Source organism: Acromyrmex echinatior, chromosome 10 (assembly GCF_024713525.1).
Source record: "Acromyrmex echinatior isolate Ae372 chromosome 10, ASM2471352v2, whole genome shotgun sequence".
In the NCBI taxonomy this organism is placed as follows: domain Eukaryota; kingdom Metazoa; phylum Arthropoda; class Insecta; order Hymenoptera; family Formicidae; genus Acromyrmex; species Acromyrmex echinatior.
This window is the reverse complement of record NC_141861.1, coordinates 14,333,384-14,350,439: the sequence shown is the minus strand read 5'-3', so window position 1 is coordinate 14,350,439 and position 17,056 is coordinate 14,333,384. Positions and strand designations below refer to the sequence as shown.

At 32.6% G+C, this 17,056-nt stretch overlaps 1 protein-coding gene and 1 pseudogene across 3 annotated transcripts; both read right to left on the bottom strand.

The window, feature by feature from the left end:
* Nucleotides 1–4,744: 4,744 nt before the first annotated feature.
* On the bottom strand, nucleotides 4,745–16,948 carry LOC147908434 (uncharacterized). Of its 3 annotated transcripts, none has more exons than XM_087410405.1 (5): nucleotides 16,779–16,944; nucleotides 16,397–16,467; nucleotides 14,021–14,837; nucleotides 13,748–13,847; nucleotides 4,745–5,681 (listed from the first exon to the last, which is right to left on the bottom strand). In XM_087410405.1, exons 3-5 carry the CDS (start codon nucleotides 14,797–14,799, stop codon nucleotides 5,661–5,663), a joined length of 900 nt encoding a protein of 299 aa, XP_087266531.1. In that variant the 5' UTR covers nucleotides 14,800–14,837; nucleotides 16,397–16,467; nucleotides 16,779–16,944; the 3' UTR covers nucleotides 4,745–5,660. The 3 variants fall into 3 exon arrangements, with proteins under 3 accessions (XP_087266531.1, XP_087266529.1, XP_087266530.1); XM_087410403.1 differs by lacking the exon at nucleotides 4,745–5,681 and adding an exon at nucleotides 11,185–12,418 and having other exon boundaries at nucleotides 16,779–16,948; XM_087410404.1 differs by lacking the exon at nucleotides 4,745–5,681 and adding an exon at nucleotides 11,185–12,418 and having other exon boundaries at nucleotides 16,705–16,787.
* On the bottom strand, nucleotides 7,121–9,072 carry LOC147908435 (uncharacterized; annotated as a pseudogene).
* Nucleotides 16,949–17,056: the final 108 nt, after the last annotated feature.

Here is a 17,056-nt window from a genome sequence, read left to right as displayed (position 1 = left end):
CTTATTTCGAATCGAGAATGGGAACGATTTTTTACACAATTTGCAGGTCTTTTTTGGAGGGGATTTCAATTCCCACAATACAGCTTGGGGATCTACAAACTCATCAGGAATTAAATTATGGAAGGCAATTGAGGATAGCGAACTTACTTTGTTAAATGATGGCTCACCTACATTTTTCCGAACTAACTCGATGATTGCTCTATCGCTTGTTCATGAATCGCTTGCTCTGAGATTAAATTAGCGGATCGGCTCGGACCGTGAGGCAGCGACCTCCCGATCTTTGTCGAATCACTTCTAGACTTGGTTAACAAAAACAAAAAAATTCCGCGTCTTCATGTTAAAAATACTAAATTGGGATCTCTTTCAGAGGACCTTAGATGATGAATTGAAGTTCCTTCAGGATTATGAATCGGTAGTTATGATTATATTATGGTAATAATATCATACTCGAGCCATTGGGAACGCGCTCAACTGCTATCGTCTAAGCAATCTTTCGGGGTAGCAGACAGATCCCCTCGGCCCGGGAAGGGCCCTCCTTACCCGTTGTGGACAAAGGAATGCAAGAATCTAATACGCTTTCAGAGGGAGGCTCTTGCCTTGAATTTAAACGGTCGGGTCTTCAAGAGGATTTCATTGAATATAAGAAAAGGGTCGATCATGAGGAGGGAACTCTGGAGAATTAAGCAGGAGAAGTTTCAATTTTTTTGTGAGAGCCTAAGGAAGAATTCCGATCCCAAATTGATTTGGAAAACGATTAAAAGATTTCAGTCCAGATTTAATCGAATCGAAATAATGATGGAATACTCACCAGGAAAGTATAATAGTTCGCGAACAGATTGACGAGTTGAGAGTAGGCTGAGTTCCGAATAGCGTGTCTCTTTCGAGGGTGACCGTCCTCCGACGATTTCCTAGATTTAAGTTTCACACAGGAGGAGATGTTATACGTGATTAAGAATCTTAGGATTAACTCGAGTCTAGGTCTGGATGGCATCAATTATACCATCATCAAATATCTGACTTTTATGTGTACTCTTCCATATTTACAACGGTGTCTTAAACAAGAATCTTTTTCCTTCCGATTGGAGAAAATATCTCATTACTTTCATCCTCAAGGCGAATAGTCAGAAGTTTCGCCCTATAGCTCTCGCCTCGTGCTTATGTAAGGAAATGGAACATATAATAAATAATAAAATGAACTGGAGATTACAAACAAACTTCCAAGCTCACAGTTCAGTTTTCATAAGAGTTGTTCATATATGGACACCTATTCTCTATGCTGATATCTTGAAGTCATCAGATGAATTCAGCGGTCGCAGCGATGTTTTTCGATATTAGCGGCATATGAAAATGTCCTGGTAAACGTTCTGATCAACAGACTTGTAGACATGGGCGTTCTCCCCCTGACCTATCAATTTATATATATCCGCATGCCAAGTAGATATGACGAGATCGAGATTTGTTGAGTATTCAGAGGCCACCCGCAAGGCAGTGTACTCAGTCCCTTGTTATACGCAGTTTATGTTGCGGAATTTTAAAGAGAGAACTCCCAAGAATGTAGACTGATCCAGTATGCAGATGACGTGTATCTTTTCTTCTACAGGTCCCTTACAACAAACCTGAAGCTGGTTGAAAATGGTGCTAATAAAATATGCGTCACAAACTCGAATAAAAATAAAATTCTTGGGCATTAATCTGCAGTCTAACTTAATCTGGTCCTCACATGTAAATCAGATCAAAAGTGCATATATCTGATACGAATTATTAAATGTCTCGGCCACACCTGATGGGACGCGGACCCGCGGCTGCTCAGGATGATATATCATGCGTTGGTTAGATTGGAGTATAGTGATTTTCTGCTTTATAATCTAACGAATAATCTTCTAGTGCAACTAAACAGGATTCAATACGAGGCATTGGGATACAGGAGAAGCACTTCTGTTAACGTTATAGTGAATGAATCAAAAGAACTTCCATTGTCTAGTAAGTATAGATATCTGTATAAGAATTTCTTGACGAGACTGGCAGATGAGAGGAACCAATTGTTTGAATTGCTGGAATCAATGAAAAAGATGTCCGAATGCCCTACAACTATGAATCGTATTGGCTGATCCCCGCTCTTGAGGTCATATGAGGATGTGAACAATATAAAGCATTTGCTCCCCTCTAATGTTAATTCGATATGCTTTTCGGTGACGTACGAGGCTATATTATATTATTCGGAAGTGGATAAAAACTTGATAGCGGATAAAAACTTTGACAAGTATAAGGGTTGTGCTAATTCTTTGTTTTTAGATACATTTAGAAGAAATAAACTCAGCTATTATTTGTTTACGGATAGCTCTTGTACTGCTCTTTATCTTCAATATGCGGGGTTCGCAGTAACATCATATGATAGTCTGATAGCGGTGAAATTCAGGAGTCACTAGTTTTGTCTCATCATATTGCATCGAGGTTATGGCAATCCTTTCGGCTCTGGAATTAGGTTTTAAATTTAGATGGTCCAAGTTCGTTAATTTTCGGATTGTAGATCAATTCTCAACGCTGTTAATACATATTACGATTATCGCAGTATAGTTCCTATCTCATACTCTACATCAAGGCTATGCTCTCCATCCAAAGAAATGAGTATAGAGATTAAATTTGTGTGGATACCTAATCATATCGGAATTGGAGGGAACGAAAGAACGCATGGATTAGCGAGAGAGACTGTACGGTCTGGCAACGCAGATAGGCATACCGGTTTCTGAGTCGGTAAATTATTGGGAAGGCCGGATATAATGGTGAGCTGTTCGAGTGGACCATGAACGAGTCGATGACATGCGGGACAGACTATTGTGGCAAATATTTATCCGAGTCTTGGTTCAAAAGATTCAGCGTTAAAAGGAGGATAGTCGTATCTATCAACAGAATTAGATCGAGCCACATATCCCCGAATGAGTTTGTATCAGTTTCGGATAGTCCGCTCTCCTGTATGCTCAAGATATGTAACCTGAAAGACACTCCCGATCACATTTTTGGAAGTGCCCCGCCTACGAAGAACAAAGACGAGCGCTTCAGGAAATTTTTATCGAAAAGAGAGATTTCCTTTCACATTTTATCGAATATTTCATGGCAACCATCGATGACATTATTTATGCTTTAGAGAAGTTTATCTGCTCAATCGAGAAACGCATTTAAATTTAAGTTTATCTTTAATTCTACTTTAAGCTAGTCCGTACTACACATATACGTATATACTCTCATATAAATAAGATTTATACGTAATTAGTCTAGTTATATTTATGTTTGAGTTTAATCTTATGCCAAAGCTTTCTTTTTTAATATTCTACTCATATGCATCTTATGATGCACTGTGATACTCAGACTGAAAGAGCGAGAATTTATTTTTCTTTAAGGTGATTTTTCCTATGATTTAGAGGAGAATCTTACACTCTTCTTATATGTATGTAAACCTAAGCCCCGCGCTAGTTATTAAGTTTTATCATAGCGCCAGCTTGATAGACTCGTCTCATGGCTGTACCCTTTTCTTTACGCTCAATAAAAAAAAATATATCTTTATACTATCACACCAACCTACTCACGCAATCTATGATACACGCAATCGCACGTTCGTATCAATTTTCATATAACAAATTCGTCGCGATAAAGCATCTAAGTCTAATTTTAAGAATTCAACGTTATTTGTTCATGCAAACTATTGTGTTTGTGGATTACTATTTCGTAAGTACAGGTTGCAAAACTTTTGTATCAAGCAATTGTTGTCACGACTTGACAGTTTGAGACGCCATATTACACTAAGAAATGATAAAAAATATCTAAATTTCGAAATTTTTTATCATTTTTGGCACTCCATCTCACAAACATGTATTAATAAGTATATTTTAATTCAGGAAAAGGATTTTCGAATCTGTGAAAAAAATATTGGGTCATCTAAAAAATATCCGCGGTTTTTTGTTCAATTTTTGAATGAAATTTTTCTTTATTGAAAATCAATTTTAATCAAATATATATTAGCCATTATTATCTATAACCTTTTGCCATTTTTCGGGTAATTTCATAATTCCATCCGTGTAGAACTTTTGTGGTTTATCGGCGAAAAACTTTTTCAAGTGATTTTCGGCAGCTCTTTTGTCGGCCAATGTTTTTCCATCAAGAGAGTTCTGCAGAGATCGAAACAAATGGTAGTCAGACGGTGCAAGGTCGGGGCTATACGGTGGATGCATCAAAACTTCCCAACCAAGCTCCCTCAATTTTTGGCGCGTCATCAAAGATGATGTGTGTGGTCTGGCGTTGTTATGATGGAAGACAATCTTTTCTGTTAATCAATTCTGGTCGTTTTTTTCCTTAATCGCTTTCTGTAATCTATCCAGTTGTGAACAGTAGAGCTCTGAATTAATCGTTAGGCCTTGTGGTAACACCTCATGATGGACGACTCCCTTCCAATCCCATCATACACACAGCATCACCTTATTTGCCATCAATTCAGGCTTTGAAGTCGTTTATGGTAGTTCGCCGCGCTTATTCCATGATCTTTTACGAACAATATTCTTGTATTTCACTCATTTTTCATCGCCTGTGATGATTTGCTTCAGAAATGGGTCGATTTCATTGCGTTTTAGTAGTGTTTCGCTGATGGAAATTCGATCAATCAAATTTCTTTGCGTTAATTCATGTGGCACCCAAACATCGAGTTTCTTTGCGTAGCCAGTCTTTTTCAAATGATTCCAAACTGTCATATGGTTGATTCTTAGTGCATTGGCTATCTCCTGACAGCTCACATGCCGGTCTTGCTTGACCAGTTGCAAAATTTCATCGACTTTTTCAGTGACTGGCCGACCAGAGCGAGGTCGATCTTTGACATCAAAATTTCCAGAACGAAATCGAACAAACCACTCCTGCGTCCTGCGTTCACTTACAGCATCCGCGCCGTAAACTTCACAAATTTGTCTGCATGTTTGTGCTGCGTTTTTGCCTTTTTTGTAGTAAAAAAATATCACATAGCGTATTTCTTCAGATATTTCACTCATTTTCAAACCAATATAATTTTTGATACGATTGATGAATCACCAAACTTTTTGTTTACAAAAAATGTAATCTAAAATGTTATCTTTCAGACGCACGTTCGTTTGACACAATCGGATTAGTGTTGCCCGATATATGACCATCAACATCTAATGACAAAAAACCGTGTATACTTTTTAGATGACCCAATATTTGTTATACAAAAATTATATGATTAGTTGGTAACAGACGGCTTCAGGCTCTCCTTAAATGAAATCTGTCTTTCATCAATTCTTTGCTTTTTATTCTATTAATTTATTCTATTAATTTATTCTATTAATAATTAAATATGTATTTTATGTTTAATTTGCTATTATAAAGAGTAAAAATTTTAGATTTTCTAATTTTGTTAATTGAAACATTTAAAAAGAGAGATTATTACAAATTATTATACTTAAGATAAAAATAATAAAAATTTGATTAATAATACACATAATTCTTTCATATTTTTAATAATACATAATCTCATTAAACGGTTATCTTCATTGCTCAACTTATTCTTCAAGGATGCTCAACATGCCCCATAGGTGGAGTATATTAATTCACTTTGCATCCTTATATAATAATTAATGCAATTTTTTTCTTATTTAAGAGATATATTAAGGGTTTATAATTAGATCCTTAATTATTGAGCCAGAAGAACATGAAACGATATAAAACATTTACCATTAGTAATTGTACCATTATCGTAATTGTGTGAAAATTTACTTATAATAACTTAAAGAAAAAGTGTCATAACTAGCCCCGTTCTACACTAAATGGAATATTTTATTTATTATAACATTTTCTCTAAGTAAGAAATTTTACATGAAATATATATGCCTGTATCGATAACACGTATTTATTAATAAAAAAATGGACAATAACAATAATTATATTAAGACTCTCGAATTTTAAATAATACACAAAGATAAATATAATAGGATAATGGGAGTCAGCAACGATAAACGACGCAATTATTTAGTGAACAATCAATAATCGAATGTTGGATTGATGTCTTCTTTATTTTGAACGTTTTCAAATTGCAAATTTGCCTTAATGTTTGACCTCCGCCATAACTGTGTGACCTCTTACTTTGAGAATAGTTCATATCTGAATGACACGTCGCCGTACACGGATGTTCTAAAAATGTATGATCTTTATATTTGATTTTAACGTTTCTACTTTTTAAGTTTTAATATATTCAACAAAGCTTCAGTGCAATGCTTTATGTTCCGTGATAGTAAGTCATTTAAATTGTTTATGTATATATCACTCTAATAAGATGTTTTTTAAAAAAATGTCAGATCAACAATTTACCTTTGTCAATTTGCGAGTGACTTAAACATTATAGATACGTGAGCTAATTATAATTGTATAATTCTTGCTGAAGAGGATTTCAAAGAGAGTCGAAACATTCAAAATAAAAAAGACATCAATCCAACATCTGATTATTGATTATTCATTAAATAATTGCGCCGTTGCTGATTCTCATTAGCCTATTATATTTATCTTTGTGTATTGTTTAAAAAAATGGATGCATAAGCTATAATGAAGAATAAATTCCTCTATAAAAAATTCTATTTTAGAACTTGAATAGCCTGAAATAGAAAAACCGATAAAAATTTGCTCATGCATGAATATGTATAAATATGTATAAATATACATAAACACGCATAAATATTTATAAACATGTATAATATTTATGAAATATGTTCATACATGTTCATACATCCTTCTTTTCTTTGTAAAATTACTTTTTAATGTAATAGAAATAATAATAATATGAAAACATTAAAGATAATTAAAAAAGTAATTTTCGCATTATTTGTTTTAGAAAAAATCAAGTTTGAGGAAATGTAAAAAATTAACTTAAAAAATTAAATAAAAATTACTTATATATATAATTATATATGTAATTATGCATAATTATGTATGAGCAATTTTTTTTACATTTTTCCAAACTTGTTTTTTTCTAAAATTAATAATGCAAAAATTATTCCTTTAATTATTTTTTATGTTTTCGCGTTACTATTATTATTTCTATTATATTAGAAAGTAATTTTATAAAAAAAAGAAGGATATATGAACATATACGAATATACATATTTCATATATGATTATTATTATTATTATTATTAATTTATTAATTTTAATCCTTGCCTTGTGGCTTAGGATGGCTTCCAGTATACATTTATTTACATTTGTTCTTAATTTAATAATCTGACCCCTATCCTCCTTCAGTATCTATTCTTCATATCTTTCTCATACACAGCTCTATTCTCGTTCTATATATATATATGTGTGTATAAATACTTATAACATTTGAAATACTTGAAATGCGTATAAATGCTATTCATTCAAAAACAAAACAATGATATACTTGAAATATACATAAAAGTTATTCATACAAAAACAAAACAATGTATATCGCACATTACAAACTTTCCTACATATAGCGTGCCTATACATAACTACTTGTGACTCTGGTATGATTGTTTGGAATTACCTTTAAAATTATACTTATCTACAACTTTGCTTTTTAATCTATTTGGTATAGCAATCTGTAATAAGTCCTCACTCTTGTTTCTTTTCCCTCCCTTCTGCTTCTTTTCTTGCTTTACCCTATCCTCTTCATTATCTCTATCTCTTTACCTTCTATCCCTATGAATTCTTCCATCAGCATCTCACTCTTTGTCTCCTTGCACTCCTTGAGTATATGGCTCATACTGTCTTCTGCAGCATGGCAGATTTTCTTTTCCACATTTCTTTTCTACATCCTCTCTTCAGCACTGACTTCCTTTTGTTTCGTTCCCATATCTGAATCTTGCTATTAAACTTCTATCTTTCATCCTCTTTTTGCCTTCCAAGTATTTTGATAACTTTTCTGACCGTATATTTTTATAATTGCTATTATATCTTGACTCATTTATCTTGTCTTTCTTCTTTCCCTCTTCTTTCTAGTCTCTTCATGAGATCTTCTGTTATATCTTGATCTTCTGTCTCTCTTACTCTTCTTATTTGTTTCTTACTCATTCCTGCTCTTTCCAGCACTTCTCGTCTCTTCTTTTCCCAGTCACCTTCTTTTCCTCTACTGACCTTTTCCAACTCCTTTATACATTCTTTTATTAACTTTTTCTTCGAGTTCCCTATTCTTTCCTCGTACTTTACTGTTCTTCTGATTATTTTAAATTTGATTTCATTTATCTTTGTTTCTTCTATCAGTATATAATTAGGTATTCTCCAGTCCAGTTTTAGAATCCATTTCACATACTTCCTTTTTATTCGGTCTAGTCTATTATAGTCCTGCCAGCCCCACACTTCTGTTCCATACAGGGCTATATTCTCCACCAAAGAGTTGAATATCTTCATTCTCTTTTCGAAGTTGTCTTTGAATATTTTTCTCTAATGTTCCATGTTTTTTTTATTGCCACTGTTACTTTCTTTATCCTTTCTTTTATATGTTTCTCAATCCCTCCATTTTTCTGTAGCGTGTATCCTAGGTATTTGATTTCTTTAATTTCTTCTATTTCCTCTTCTCTCCATTTCCACTCTCTCTTTTTTGTCCTATCTCTTCCTTTCTCAAATATCATTATTTTTGACTTCTTCGAGCTCAGATTCAGTCCTTTTTTTTGTATAAACCTCTCAAATCTCTTCAGCATCTCTCTCATATCAGCTTCTCTATCTGCTCTGTAGAATTATATCATCCGCATACATTATTGTCTAGCATTTCTTTTTTCCTATTATTATTCCTCCTGTCTGACCTTTTGCCATCTCTTCCTCCAAGTCTGACATATATATATATTAAACAATATCGGGCTTAGCGGACATCCTTTGTCTAAGGCCTTTTTCAGTCTAAAACTCCTCCGACTTCCTATTGTCTACTTTCACTATATTCCTTGTTTCTTTATACGTCTCCATAACTCGGAGTCTGAGGTTGTTCTCTATCTGTATCTTTCTCATCATTTCATTTAGCAGCTTCCTGTCCATTTTATCGCATGCAGCTTTCAGATCCGCGAAAAAGATAAACATCTTTCCTCCTTTTTTGCTCAATTCCCTGTTAACCACGTGATTTATTATATAGATTTACTACATCCATCATTTCTCTTCCTTTTCTGAATCCATACTGTCCTTCCTTCAGCTTTTCCTTCGCTTCTTTTTCAAGTCTTCTGTTTAGAATAGTCGCGTAAATCTTATATGCTGTGTTCATTAATGTAATTCCTTTATAGATTTAATCTCCTCTTTTGTAGATAGGGTAGATTAAGCGTTTGTTCCAATCTGATGATATTCCTTCACCTTTTCATACTCTGTTAATCATTTTCCAGAATTCTTCTCCGATTTCTTTGGACATAAACCTCCATGCCTCATTCTCTACCTCGTCTTTGCAATTTCTTCTACTTCTTCTCTTCCTGTCTTTTCCTCTTCGCTTTTCTCACTTTCCATACTCAGAGTCATTTTCTCCCTAGCAGCTCTATAAAATGGTCTCTCCAGCTGTCTATCTATATATCCTTGCTTGGCCTCTCTGATTTTTTCTTCCTGTACTTGTTTATATATTTCCATGTCTCTTTCTCACTTTTTATATTTTTTATCTTTTCTTTTTCTGCTTTCTCATGCTTCTTCTGTGCTTCACACCATTCTTTATAATTCCTCCTTTTTATCACATAATCGTCCTTGCTAATTCTTTCTTTCTTCAGTTCTCTTAGTTCTTTTCTTAACTTTCTTTTCATACTTCTCCATTCTTTATTATACCAATCTTTCTTTCCTAATTTCCATGGGAGTATTTTCTTTTTATCTTTCTTGATTGCACTTTTAATCTTTTTTCTTATCTCTATCCAAATACCCTCCGTATCCCTCCCTTGTGCTCCTCCATTCTTTACTTTTCTCTTGATAGCTTTTTATCTCCTCTTCCGTCCAGCTACTTCTCTTTATTTCCACTTCCATTTCTTTCCTATCTTTTTTCTCCATTATTTGCGGTCCCCGCAGCTCCACCTCTAATAGGATGTGATCTGACTCTGTTCTGTTGCCTTCTTCTACTCTTTTGATTTCTTCACATGCTCCATCATTTCCTATCACATTGTCTATGACCGAAAATCCTCTCTCCCCTATATAAGTCCATCCCCCCCCCTCTTCTTCGAAGCTTCCAATCAATATCGCCCATCCTCTCTCCTTTCTATTAGTCTACGGTCATCTTTGTTTATTATTTTATCTATTGATTTCCTGCTCTTGTTTCTCTTCTCATTTTCTTCTTCTATTACCGGTCCTCCTTCACTATCTGTCCTTACATTCAAATCTCCTCGTATTATTAAATACTCTTCCTCTTCTTCTCGAATATGTTCCATCAATCTTTCCATTATTTTTTCTACCTCTTGACTATTATTCTCCATTTATTTCCATTATAGACCATTTCACATTCCATCGCTGCTTCGCTTATTTCCCTAACTTCTATATTCTTTATTTTCTTGTTCACTGCAGTGATTATCCCACCTTTTGCTCTTCCTTTTTTATGTTCCTTCTTTGCCGGCACATAGTTCCATTCGTAGTCTTTCGGCAATCTATAATATTTTTAATTTTCTCCCACCTTTCTTCGTCTATCTATGTCTCCACTAATCCCATGATTAAATTCTTCCAGATATTCCCCATTTATTAGACAGTTCCGCAATATTCCAAAAACAAATTCTTAATCCTCTTTTCGCCTCTTCCCCGCCATCCTTTTCCTTTTCTCATTCTCTTCTTCCTCCTCTGTCTTCTTCTATTCTTCTCTCTCTCATTCCAGCGTAGCCACTTATCTTTCATAAAAATCTTACCATAACTTACCTTCACATTGTTTCCTTTCTCTTTCTCCTCTTTAGCTTTTTCCTTCAACTGCTTTTGCATTTCTCTTTTTTTTCTTGTTAGATCTATCTATAAATCCCTGCACTTAACTCTTTCTTTCTTGTCATAACCTCTCTTTTTTCTTCCCAGTTCTCTAATTCAGTTATTATGGTGCACTTATTCTTCCTGTCCTGTACCTTAAATGCCTTTCTTATTTTCACTTCTACCCTCAAATTTTCTTTGACAAATTCTACAACCTGCTGTTCCATCTTGTTTCCGTCCCATTTGTTTATGCCTCTGATTACTATGTTGTTTCTCCGTCTTCCTCTATCCTTCTTTTCGCTCTCTCATTCTAGTTTTTCTATTCTTCTTTCCAATTTTCTTCTTTCTATGTTGTCTTCTTTATCTTTTCTTTTTCTTTCCTCCATCTCCAGCTTTCCTTCTTTCCATTCCTTCCTCATTTATTCGATTTGTCCCATTATGTTTTCCATCCGTTTGCAAATCTTTTCCATCTCCTTCCCCATAAACTTTATCATAAGTTCCTCTTTTCCTGTATCTCTGCATGTTTTCTTCTTTAGGTTTATTTTTACTGCTTGTCGGTCTTCCTACCATTGATGCCATCTGACGGCTGCTGCCATGGACTCTTCGCTCTTCCTCCTTCTCCAGATTGTTCTGTCTTCCGCCTAACCTAGCGGCTTTCCCGAACATGCTCAGATCTTTTATTCCTTCAGATTCTTCTTTTCTATACTCGCCTTCTTTTCCCGACCTTTTCCCACTTTCTTACTTTCTGATCCATTTATTATTTTTTCTTTCTCTTTCTGTTTTTCACTGTTTTCTATTACTATTCCCTCTGTCAATATATACACACGTCACCACGCTCTCTATTCCTAACCGGAAGTCTCATATATAATTATACATATTTATGAATATTTATGCATGTTTATGTGTATGTTTATACATATTTATACATATTCATGTATGAAAAATTTTTATCGGGGCAATGTGCATATCGCTAACTGAAAAACAGATTTTTTTTAGCTAGAAAATTTTTTAGCATTAAAGAAGATTGCAATTTTAAATTTAGCTTATATAGCATCTTATAATTATATGACATTCTATCTTTTAGTGTATTTTTTAGAGGCATATTAATGAAAAATCTTTTAACATTAAGGAGGGAACCTTATTTATAGGGTCAAAAAAATTTTTTTTAAAGTTATCTTAATCAATAGTAGCATTCCCCGAGAATGTTCTCTTAAAATATTAGATCGATATTCGAAATATTTTGCAAGTTACAGCTTCGAGAATGTCATGGGTCATACAGGTATTTGAACGCGCAGCGAAAGTCAGCAGAGCGTTCCCCTTTTTCTCCTCGCAGATATATTTCTAGTATTGAATAAATTTGAGAGTCTATGAGTGCTTTCCAATTGCTTAACACATCTTAACACAAACGTACACAGGAATGCATAAAGTGTATCATTGTGCACGATTCAATTGGAATAGAATGTGTACGCTGTGCATGATTGAGATCCGTTTCGGATAGAATTCGATTAAATGTAGCTTTTTCCACCTGTATTAAATAAAAAAAAGTGCTGGTCACTCAACGTCTTCCAATCTCATTTATAGCCGCCGCAGTTAGTACAATAACATGTAGTTGTCACTAAAAATACAAGCTTACACAGCCCTCGACTGAGTACAGTAGTGCAGTGTTATGCTGACGATAACGAACAATTGGAACGCAATTTATGTCGCCGTGTGCACGAAAGGGATATTGCAATTGGAAAGCACCCATTGTTTATAATTGTGAGTTTGAATATTAGAGGGTGAGTTTGATTATTAGAGGGCAATCGTTAGTAAGATTTTTGAAACATGCTTCATTTTGTTGTGAATGATCAGTCGAGCTTTAGTTTCCAGTGAATGAAGATGTTTCTCAAATTTTTATTTCGATAAAATAATGTCCCGAAAGCGAAATACGGTATAAGTGAACGTGCATCACGACTACGTAAAAGACGTTTTTACGGAAATCGATATACGAAAAAAGATAATGAAGATCCGCAGCCTAGTATCTCCGCGAGAAAACTAAGCAGTGCGAGTGTAGATACTATATAATCCACTGCATTTATACAGAATTGTGGAGGTTGTGAATGTTTTTGGGAGTTTTACGAGGAAGCTGAAGGTTTATTATGGGAAGGTTTTTGGGTCTGGAATAGCAGATTAGCCTGTGATTGCTATAAGTTATCAATAATTAATAATTTTGTATTCCGAAAATTTTAAACGTGTTTTCCTCGAAACCGTATTTTTCGAGTTTGTGTACACAATAGAAAAAAATCTAATCAACCGATTGAATCTTTTCTGGTCTTGTTTTGTCGATAATTAGTGCCTCTTCTATATAAATTAAAATAATTTCGAAAAATGTTAAATTATACTAATTCTTTTTAAACGAAGTGTCGAAATTTTTTTGTGAAAATTGTAAATTTTTTTTCAAAGTCGTAGATTTTTCAAGTTTTGCTTTTCTTTCAATTTTTTCAGTTCAATTAGAAGATAATAATATAAAAATAAAGTACAAATTTGGTTTTTTGTTTCAGACAAAAATTATGACCGCTAGAGTGTCACAATAGAACAACAATAGAACAGACTTATATAATCATGTCTTCACTTTTATAACAAAAAAACATTATTATTTAACAAAAAAATTATTTTTTTATAGTTGATATATATAGTAAAACGTCCTTAAAATTTGGAAGCGATTGGTTTTATGTTATCTGAGAAAAAAATTCTAAAATATCATGTACTTTTGGCTCTCCTAAATGAGGTTTCCTCTTAAGAGTTTACCGCGAGAGTAGAATATTTTTTTGAATGTGCATTTCTAAAGTAATTGATGTCATAAATTATTACTCACTTTAACTGCCATGATACCAAGAAAGCAAAATCGAAAAACATTATTCACGTATATCAAGAAGATATTTAAAGATAGCAATTTTTTTAACATTAACATTGTGCTGAAACAAAATGTATCTATATTCATAACAATATAGAAAATATATCAAAACTAAAATTAATATATTTTGTAGTACATTATAAAATTTCATATTATATATTACTTGCATATGACATATCCAAATTTCTTCATCAATTTGCAACTTTTTCTTAAATTTGAAAAAAATGTACTTACTGTATAATAGTGTTGTGTTGCTGACATAAGTTTTTTATCTCTTTTTTTAAGGAAAAATTTTGTACTCCAAAATTGTTTTCTGAAAAACCGCTGTTATCTTGTTGATTACTGTTTTGAAAAAGCAATACAAGCTTCGAAGCAATGTATTGATACTGTGCAGTTACCAATGATATCAAATGTATTGTATAAACATCCACACTGACCTTCTTTAAAAAAATGTATACATTGCTGATTGTTATTATTACGCTACCCAACAAGAAAATATTGATAGAGAATGGTTCTTTGGAATAAACGGCTGGTGATTTAAAATCTACATAGTAGAAAGTATCCTTTTCAAATACCAACGAAAACGCTAAGCAAAACCAGACGAAAACAGCAAATGTGCCACATACAAAATATAATTTAAATGGAGTCTCCATAGGTTTCAAATTTGTTATTACGATATTCTTTATATTTTTGTTATCGATGTTCAAAATTTCATTCATTTTTCGTATAATTTGTTGTAGCAATGTTGTCTGTGTTGTATGTATTCGCACTACTATCAAACCTGATTCTAATACGGTGATGAAGGCAAGTACGCCATCGTTCAATGATTTCTCTTTTGGTACTACAAAGAAGGCAGCCATTAATGTGACTGTGTAAACCAATTCAAATAGCCACACGATAGCGCTATATATCTTCCATAATACTGGAAATGACGAATTGTCGGTCATCGGTAACAGATTACCCGAAAGAAGATTTAACCGAACGTTGAAGGGATTCAGGTTTTGGAAGTCCATTAACTCAATATTGCTTTTTATAACGAGTAGAAATAGTTCTGTAAAGTAAAAGACATAGTAATTAAGGTTTTAAATCATTCATTCTATTTCTTTCGTATATATATATATATATATATATATATATGCATTTTTAATGTGTCTATGCATTATATAAAATTACTATTTACTTATTATGGCCGCATAAAGATTTAATTTATAATAATATGCATTTGCAATATTAAACTAAAAATTTCTAAGGATCGTAAATGTTATTACATAACAAATAAGAAATAAATACTTTTAACGGTCACTTGATCTTAAGTGCTTAATTTGATGTGAACTTATATACTACACATATGTAGTCTTTTAAATTGCGCGCTAAAGTGGTTTAATGGTGAGGATGCTTGTACGAAATGTAAGAAATTCAAATTCAATCCTCATCTGAGATAATATTTTTTGCAATAAGATTATATATTTCCAGATTTTAATATTCAGCATCACTAAGATTTCTATGATATCTAAGATATTCTCAGAATATGAAATTATTAAATTGCTAATCAATTTAGTTTGTGATGTTACTATTGTAGTTCAGTCGAGTTTGTGTCTCAAAATCGAAAAATCATTTCATCGTGCAATTTAAAGGACAACATATTAACATATAAATATATATTTTATATCTAATTATCTAAGGCCGATATTTATAGTCAGGTTTTATATTCAAGACCGTCTTAAGATGTATTATTCTTATGGATATATTATATGGATATGTTATATTATTCAATCAGGTATTAATATTTTACTGAAGACGGTTTTAAAATAAGAACTGACTATGAATACCAGCCTAAGCACTTAAGATCCAGCGTGTTCGTTGAAAACATTAATTAAATTTAATTAAGAATATTATCTTTCAAGTTAAAGTATTATATATCAAAATAAGAAAAAAAATTTATTAGTACAATTTTTTAATATACTCATCTGTCTTATTCACACAGCATGTAATATTACAGTAACATTGCAATAATATTATAAAATTGCTTTAATATTACATGGTAATATATCAGTAATACTGTATAAATGTTACTGCAATATTAAGTGTCCGCGAAAATCCATAATAGAAATATTTTTGCAAATTATAGTAACATTATAGTAATATTAACTTTCAAAGGAGTTGTTATTATGTTCAAAGAACACATTATTAGCGCTGCTGCATCATTCTATTCTTTATTTAGAATCTAAATGAAGAATAGAAAAATTAGATATAATGAACGATAAAGAATAATAAAAGAATAATAAAGAATAAGAAAAGAAAAGACATAATAGCGCTGATAGCGAGTTTTTCGAGCAACCCAAGAATATCATGTATCCCTAACTTAATATATATACAAAATAATTACACTGTCAGAAAATTTAGCCTGTTGCAATATATACCAGTACTGAAAAATATAATACCTATACATTTTTGTATTGGCAATATGTCAGAAACAATCGCCTAATATTCATCACTGAATCCTTTTAAGGAATTCATTAAAAAAAAAACCATTTCAGGTAAAATTGTCCAAAAATTACACATAACAGATCTTATAACGCTGCATCTTTTATTATTCCATCTGGTACTTACTAAAGAAAAACTATATCCCGCTGCTTCCAACTCGACGGTACCGCGTACTGCTCTCACAACCATACAAGACACTATAATATTTAAACAGTATGATAATATTACAGTGAACATATCCTCTTTCTCACATTGTAATATTTGAATAACGTTGCAATAATATTACACTATTAATCATATTGTAATATATCATATTGTATAAATATCTCAATAAAATTACTGCAATATTACATTATAATATTTTGTAATGTAATATCTTGGTAATATTTTCGTGATATTGCATTGAAAGTTGTGATATTACTGCAATTACATACTATGTGGGTATACATGAATTATCTTCAGACTATATGTTGGAAAACATGTGTAATTTCTAATAAATATACTTTACCTCTGTTTCACATTTCTGTTGATGCATCATATTTTCCAGAAGAATAAAGCATTTCTGTCGATATTTGAAAGTTATTAATAAAGCTTGAATATCCCTTCAAACAATTAATATCCCTTTTCCTTATCCATATATTATTCTTCTCTATGTGACAGTGTATATGAAGTAGATACATATTTCTTTTCTTATAATAGTTATAGCTAAGCATGTTCTCCTTTGCGGACATATTATCGATAATAACAAAGTAATTTACTGAAATTAGAAAGACGTCCACTACATCT